The 8,516-nt window shown below is 35.2% G+C and overlaps 1 protein-coding gene across 1 annotated transcript; it reads right to left on the bottom strand.

Moving 5' to 3' along the window:
• Positions 1–211: 211 nt before the first annotated feature.
• LOC106665848 (Krueppel-like factor 3) lies at positions 212–8,306 on the bottom strand. The gene is made up of 4 exons (XM_014392633.2): positions 8,107–8,306; positions 1,970–2,164; positions 728–1,214; positions 212–644 (listed from the first exon to the last, which is right to left on the bottom strand). The coding sequence occupies exons 2-4, from the start codon at positions 2,162–2,164 to the stop codon at positions 415–417; spliced, it is 912 nt and encodes a 303-aa protein (XP_014248119.1). The 5' UTR covers positions 8,107–8,306; the 3' UTR covers positions 212–414.
• Positions 8,307–8,516: the final 210 nt, after the last annotated feature.

Genomic DNA, 8,516 nt, shown 5'->3' with positions numbered 1-8,516 from the left:
TTCAGTTTTTCAGTTTCAGAAGTCACGATGTTCGAACTTCGGAGTTTCCAAATGAGCCTTGATGTGTTAAATTTCCCAATTGTTTTGCTATGAAAGAAATGAGTTCGTTACTGGTTGTGATGAAATCAAATAAAACAAAGTATAGATAAATAATTTATATTTGATTTTTGTTATTTAAAAATTCTAATAAATATATAAACTACTGTTAAGTAAAAAATATACATATAATTGTAAAGTTGAACATATCGAAATAAAATTCACAAACAATTGTATAAAGAACGTAAATTCTAAACTTTGGTAGGATATCATGAAGAAAAATCAGTTCATATCACACGCTTGGGTATTTACAAAAAAAAATTGTAATTCAGTCGATATCACAGATTCAGGTACGTCGAAGGCACTTTTAGTCGGCATTTACAAAGACGTCAAGACGACGCTCAGAGGAACCGAGGGAGTTTTGAAAGTGGTCTTGTTGTGCGTCTTAACATGCTTCGCGAGGTGGTCTGAACGCATGAACCTCTGGTCGCAGAAGGTGCAGGCGAATTTCTTTTCGCCCGTGTGCGTTCTCCTGTGCCTCGACAGCTCGTCCGATCTCGAAAATCGCCGTTCGCAGTTTTTCCAAGGGCAGATAAACGGTTTTTCACCTGATGAAACAAAAAATCAGTCATAAGAAACAAAAATCAAGGAAAAAGATTATTTTTTTAATTTGGACAAATTTAATGCTTACCGGTATGAGATCGTGTGTGGGCCTTGAGATGGGAGGACTTGAAATAGTTTTTACCGCATCCTTCGTGCTCGCATTGGAAGATCCTCCTTCTCGGGTCTGCAGGTTCTGCAGGCATGGGAGGAGGCGCGACGATGACTAGGTCGGACGGGCGGATGGGTATGAGCCGTCCGCCTGTGAGGACGACGGTCGTTTGCGGCTTCGGGGCTATCGCGATCTCCTTGGGTTTGCTGGTTTTCTTCTCCTCCTTGATAACCTCTTTGCACTGTGACTCCAGTTCGTCCTTCTTGTTGTTCATTTTGTACTTTATCACTTTGAGTATGTTCTGAGACGAGACGAACCTTCGCTTCGGCTCCTCTTTCTTGAGCGAGCCTCCGTAAGGATCCGCGCAGCAGGATCCGTCCTTGTTCACTTTCATTATCACGGACACTGGAACAGACGTGACCTGAGGAGGGCTCGGAGTCCTAGGAGGTGTACTGTTCAGAAAATTCTGAAAAACAAAAAACAACATTTACATTAAAACCTCTTGAAAGATTAGTCAATTAAAACAAACATAAACGAATAAAATCTCTAAAGATGCATTTTTGTAATGACAAAAAAAATTGTACAAATCGTTCCTTATCGACAGTGCCACGACCTATACAAGTTAATGCGCGCAAGATATACCCTACTAAGAAAAAATTCTAAAAAAATAAATCGAATGAATCACTCATTGATATATTATCTCGTTCTGCCGCTATCGCTTTAAATGCACACATAAAAAACCCGGCAATTATTAATGATTATCCACATGTAACAACTATCGTATAAATGACAACCTTCAAAATGAAGTTGTGAACTTGCACCAACCAAAAATTACTAATTTCACCAAAATATTATTTCTTGGATCAACAGCTATTCAAATATGCCAGCAAAATAAATAATAGAGAAAAAAATTAACAAAGATTTAGCTTATACGACTAGGATTAGACAACATATATAATTGTGTACGCCAAATATGTGCAATTAATTCCCTATTTAGACTTTTTTCTTACAATTGATAGGTAAATTTTTATTTTCAAACTGCACTACTTTTTGCATAATTTTAATGGAGCCTCATCACTATTCTTCTTCAAGATGCTATTTCATCGTATTTGGCCCAAGAGAATAACAATTTCAAAAGTTTTGGTCTTGAGTATTAGAATCATTAGAAATCGAACCTCATATCAAATTGTAATTTAAACAAAATAATATCGACGTGCTTACCATTGCCAGGTCGTGTTTTTCGAAATCTGTCTTGATCCTCTTTCCCTCAGGGCAGTCGAGCTCTTCGCTCTCCGAATCCGAGGGTTGAGGAGTGGGAAGCTGGATGTTCCTCATCTCCTGGTATGTCCTCTTCATACCGAGGGCATGCAGCTCCAGTAGGGAGCTGACGGCGTCCAGGTCGACGACCTTCGCCATCTGAAAGCAAAAAATTTGTAGTTAAAATTCTTTTTTTATTCTTTTGTAAGCTGTATAATTCTTGAATTCATTATCTTGTGTATATTTTAGCTAATTTAAACCAGAGGGTTGGAAAAACTTAGGCATAAGGTCAACCTGATTAACTTTTTTGGCAGACTTTTCCACCGAGAGGAAATATACTAAAATGTTGTTTAAATCAATTTGTCGAAGTCGTGAGGAGCCGTCAAGAATGAGATAGTTTAGAAAAACATCTTTTTCAATTTTTCCGACGTTTCGACCTCTATTCGGGTCCTTATTCAGCACATAAAGTGTGGTACTATTCTTTAACACTGTCACCTCAAGAATAGCTCCACACTTTATGCCCGAAGATGACCCGAATAAAGGAACGTCGGCAAAAAAATGAAAAAGGCGTTTTTCTAAACTATCTCATTCTTGGCCGCTCGTACGATTCAACCAATTTTGAAACAACAGTTCACTAAGAAAAACACAGTTTAAATTCATGTGTGAAATAGTAATAATTTTATCTAATATGGATTAATACCAGCCTTGTCTTTTCTTTAACCACCATTTTATGAAAGAAGGAAGGGTAAAAATTTAAGCCGACCGTAGCGAGACAAAGCTACTTCAAACTTGGCTTCTCAATTTTTTGATTTTTTTTGCAAAATAGCCTTATCTATTATTCCTTACAAACCAAATTGTGTTTCCCCTGCGGGTTCATATTGGAATATGTTAGTGAATTAAGTATCTGTAGTAATGTGTAAATATATATGTGCGCGTGCGTGCGTGCGTGCATGCATGCATGCATGCGTGCGTGCGTGCGTGTGTGTGTGTGTGTGTGTGTGTGTGTGTGTGCGCGTGTGTGTGTGTGTGTGTGTGTGTGTGTGTGTGTGTGTGTGTGTGTGTGTGTGTGTAAACAAGCCAGGATCGTCCTTGTTGGCTTGTTAAATATAAAGATATTATGAATGGCGGCCTGGCCGAGGCGAGAAAAAGCAGTTTTGAGGTCACTAAGTTTAAACATACAAAAAATTTAAAAATTATTCCTTTTTCGCTCTTTGCGACTTCCTTTTCGAGACAGGTAGCTTTGGTACCAACAGACTTTTGGTTTCTTTCTTAGTTAAATTTAAAGTTAAATAAGTTCTTTAATTTTAAAAGTTAAAAACATGTTATGATTCATTGGTATTTTTTTACATATCCTGATAAAGTTACCATCTCTCCATATTCCCATTAGTATGAGGTGAACAATCTGGTTTCCAAAGAAAATTAAAAACACTTGTTGGTATCTTGTTATTAAATACTCTTTATATAGCTTAATAAAGATTCAATTTAAACTATTTGAAAAATGTGGAAAGTTGGTCTTCTTTGCACCATAGACCTCTCCGTATGTATGTATATCTTGATCGCAGAGAGACAAGGCAGGTTTTCAGACCAGTCTTTTGATTTTTCGACATAATAAAAAAATAAAATTACTAAAATTAAAATGTAGATTCATTGGAATTACATATTGTTAATATGTATCTCTAAGGAAGCACCTTTTTTCACATCAGCCGTAGTTTTAACAAAGACCTAATCGTAGCGATACGCTAGTTTTTTGAAACCACAGTCTTTTGGTTCCCCGAGACAAAATAAAATTTTAAAATACTTTCTGATTGCTTGTTATCATTATGAACTAATGTTGATACATCTGAATAGACGTACAACCTAAGTAAATGAGACAAACGTCCGTGGTCATTTTTTACACATTAGCCATAGTTTCAAGAAGGGCCTGACCGAAGGGCTAACTAGGCTACGGGATCCGCCAGCTTTAAGATCACTGTCTTTTGATGTCTCGACACAAAATAATATATTAAAACATTTGTTTCTTTGTTATTACATAATATTAATGTATCATTATAAATATAAAAGCTAAGTAAAAGAAGAAACCATCCGAGCTCATTCATTTCACATTATCCATAACAAGAAAATCCTGACCATAGTGATACCCTGTAGCTTGGAGGTCATAGTTTTTATGTTTCTCCCAGACAATTTATATGATTAAAATCCTTGTTATTACATACTTCGTACAAAACATAAATAGTAATACAATGATGTTCTGTAATGTGAGTCAATCGAGTGATTTTCCGAATAACCATTAAGACATATCTTAATACTACAGAAACATGTAAAAAACTATAAAATATAATGACACTGATAATCTGGACATACGCCGTCCTTGTTCTCGCTCGTTGCAATTAACTCTTAGTTTTAAGAATGGCTTGTTCGATTTGCGTTGATAATTTGTGATTGATTATAAATGTATACGTGTTACAATGAAGATTTAGTCAATCTTTATTAATAAATCCAGTTCAATTAAATAAACGCCGCCCTTGTACTGGCACGTTTCGCTTAAAAGGCTTCGTTTTATGAATGGCCCGACCGTAGCGATACAAGGCATCTTTGAGGTCACAGTCTTCGAGTTTCCCGTGGAAAATTGGAAAAGAACGATAGTCGTCAATTGTTGTTCCTCGTGGCTCGGTATCTCACTAGGAGAGCCTTTCGGGAGATAATGGGAGAGCTGAGAAGAGAGCCAGGAATAGAAAGAGAAGGCCTTTTGGGAGGGGAAAGCTTTCACGTGATCGCCACGCGCAGTTATCATGCAGCCCCTGTTATTTGGGTTCCTTTCCGTTCCTTTTAGCATGGGTGTGACGAAATTTGCACGAGTTTTTCAACCGGGAAAATTCAGTCGACTGTTCAATACGTGGAAAATTTTCAAAGCGGAGCAATAAATTTTAACGCAAAATGCACGAAACAGGCTTAGTTTTTGCAAAGAATCTGTTGCAAAACACGAAATTGTTTTTAAAGATTACAATTTTTATTTAAAAAATATATATTTGAATATATTCACTTCCCACGTTTATTTATTAAACTGTATGCCTTTTTTTACTGTTTTTCATATTCGTTTCGTTAAAATTGTCATCGCTATATAATTATTATTTATGCATGGTTAATGATATGTGAAAAATTAAATAAAGAACTGGAAAAATTAAATAGCATTTGGAAAAAAGCATGAGATATTTTTCGGCTGGTTCAGCACGTTAAAATGAAAACATAGCAGAAAAAAGGATCATTTTTACACTTTTCTGCGATTAATAACCGACCATTTTAATGTTCCACTAGGTCAACTTATATCAATTAATTTAATTAATGCATAATATAATAAAGCTTTTTTTATCTTGTATACTTGACAGTGTTTGGCTATTTGTTGCTTTTGAAATATCTTTTGTCAGATAGTTTGGTAAGCTGAATGAACGTTAAAATTTATATTTTTTGGGGTCAATTTTAAAAACAAATCTACGTGTTATTCTTTTATTCAATTAATAATTTATTGAATTTCCTTCTATGAATCCATTATGATTGACCACATTACTTCTTTCAATTAATTATTCTTTTTATGTAAGGTCTTGGTTGAAATGAAAAAGTTAGTGCCACAAGCGGATTTCGAACCCACTACGTTCTGGTCAATTAGCCGCTGCTCTGACCATTTGAGCTATCGTGACTTCAAGTGGTTCCTTCTCCGTTGAAAACAAAAACTTAAAAATAATCAAAACATGGATGTTAAACGCATGTTACATACAAATAAATAAATAAACAAGTAAAACCAAATTTTTAACGATTTATCCACTCTAGCAAGTTGATAAATTCGGATAAAAAATGTATAAAAAATTCCAATCTTGGAAAAAATTACGACCAATGCCCCTTACGGTCTGTGATTCTAACGAAGAATGGAAAAAAATACTTGCAACACTAACATGTTTATGTATAAACTATTCCAGTGTAAAAAAAAAGAAAGAAAAATAAATTTCTGAAATCCCCGAATTCGTGCTATTTATTCAATGTAACAAATTGGCAAATAAAAATACGAATTTTAAAACTTACGACGAATCACAATTGGTGGGCCCTTACGGTCCGCGTTTCTTACGACGAATAGCAAAGAATTTTCAAGACATAATTACACTTTATTCAATCTATGCCGACCTGGTATGTGTATGTATAATGTATTCCAATGTATATAAAAAAAAGATGTTTGAAGAAAACCCTAAATTCGTGTCACTTATCCAATATTACAAATTTAAAAAAATAAATAACACGAAGAATCACAATCCTTACTCGTTTCTGACGAATAGAAAATAATTTTTAAAGGTATAATTAATTACGCAGTATTTAATGTATGTCAATTGATGTATGTCTATAGAATGTGTAGTATGTACAATGTATTCAAATGTGAAAATAAACAGTAAAAAAACACTATTGGCCCTTATGGTCCCCGCGTTTCTTACGAAGAATACGAAATAATTTTCAAAATGTAATTACACATTATTTAATGTACGTCAATAGAATGTATAATATGTACAATGCATTCCAATTTAAAAAATAAATACACAAATAAATATCCAAAATTCCAGCCAATTATACAATGTAACGAGTTGAAAAAAAGAAAAAAAATCACAATTGTTCCTTTCGGTGAATACATTATACATATGATTCTTACGAGCATTTAGAAATAATTTTCAAAATATAATTACACATTATTTAATGTATGTCAATAGAATGTGTAATATGTACAATGTATTCCAATTTAAAAAATAAAGACACAAATAAATATCCAAAATTCCAGCCACTTATACAATGGAACGAGTTGAAAAAAAAAAATCACAATTGGTCCTTACGGGGAATATATTATACATACGTTTCTTACGAGCATTAAGAAATAATTTTTAAAATATAATTACACATTATTTAATGTATGTCAATAGAATGTGTAATATGTACCATGTATTTTAACTTAACAAATAAATACATAAATAAATATCCAAAATTCCAGCCACTACGAAGAGGAAATATATATAAAGTGGAAGGTTTATGGGCCGACAAACAGCTGAGGTCNATATACGGCGTTTTTTTTTGTATTTTTCGGAGCTTGTTTGTTTTAGGCCAGGGGGAAGCTACCCACCCTGGCCCTAGCCGATTAGTGGGGCTGCCACTATAGGTGAACCGGCACACCTCCCCCTCCTTAAAGCCTGGGACGCCGGGAGAAGGAACAGGGAGGAGGTTAGTGTTGGGGAAGGGGTTATTATAGGAGTGGAAGGTTAGGTAATGAGGTTAGTAAGGGGATAAAGTGTTACGGAAGGCCACCAGGTACAGGAGGGGTATTGGACGCAGTTTAACCTCTTGCCCGGGAGGACGAAGAGGAAATAATTTTAAAAATGTAATTACACAGTTTTCAATGTAGCATGTTTGATATGTGTAATATATTACAATGTAAAAAAAAGGCGTATTGAAAAAAATTCAATTTTCCAAAATGTAAATAACTGGGATAAATGCAAATCCTGAAAGTAATTATGAATCTATGACGAAGTACACTCGGCCCTTACGATCACGCTTTAATGCAATGTTTGCCAATAGCACGTGCTGTATGTATAATGTATTCCAACGTAAAAAAAAAAACCCAAAACAAGTTTCATCTTTTATCACCTCTTTTATTCAATCGTAGTTGAAAGTAATCGATAAAAAATAAATTTAAAAGTTAGCCAATTTATTCCCTCCCCCTTTACAACTAAAATTTACTAAATTTAATAATTACTAAAATTTATTTAAATTTAATTTTATTAGTAAAACAGGCCAAAAGAACAAATATGCATGCAATAATTAATATGTTAATATATTGTGTGTTTCTTTTGTGGTTGTCTGCACTTTAGATCCTCCACTTATTTATTACTTGATAAAGGCCTTTTGACAATTTTTCTTTTTTGTTTTTAAAAGTTTTACCAAATTTGGCAAGGTTGGCTGATTTGGTCATTTAAACATATTTTGAGGATTTTTTTGTGCAAAGAAGCTAGATTGAGAGAATTTGCTTATAAATTTCAATTTTAAGTTTATTAGTTGGTCTAGTTAAGAAATAAGCTCACCTTTGTCGTTTGTTTATTTTTGTTGTTTAATTATAAACAGGATAAATGAAGATGTTCCGTGGGTCGTTTGGATCCTTTAAGAAGTCCCCGTAACACTTTTACAGATGTTGTTTACGTTTATTTGCAAAGGTTTGATGACTGTAGCAAGCGAGACGCAGCGGACGAATGGAGGGCTGATCGGCGAGACCAAGTCGGGAAGTGTCGGAGGCGAGTCGGGCGCCGGGGGCTCGGCTCGAACGGCCCAACCGTGGACGGCCTGTTCACGTGATCGCCGTGTGACCGCCATGCCCCTGTTCACGTGATGGGAGCGTGTGGGCCGGGATGACGTCACCGTGACGTACGGCCCAAAGCTGAGTATCGATCCAGGGGCGGGACGGTCATCAATGAGCCACCGCGACCTTGATTCGGCC

The sequence above is a fragment of the Cimex lectularius genome, unplaced genomic scaffold (genome assembly GCF_000648675.2).
Source record: "Cimex lectularius strain Harlan isolate CLEC.00 unplaced genomic scaffold, Clec_2.1 scaffold12, whole genome shotgun sequence".
Lineage (NCBI taxonomy): Eukaryota > Metazoa > Arthropoda > Insecta > Hemiptera > Cimicidae > Cimex > Cimex lectularius.
This window is presented reverse-complemented; position numbering and strand designations above follow the sequence as displayed.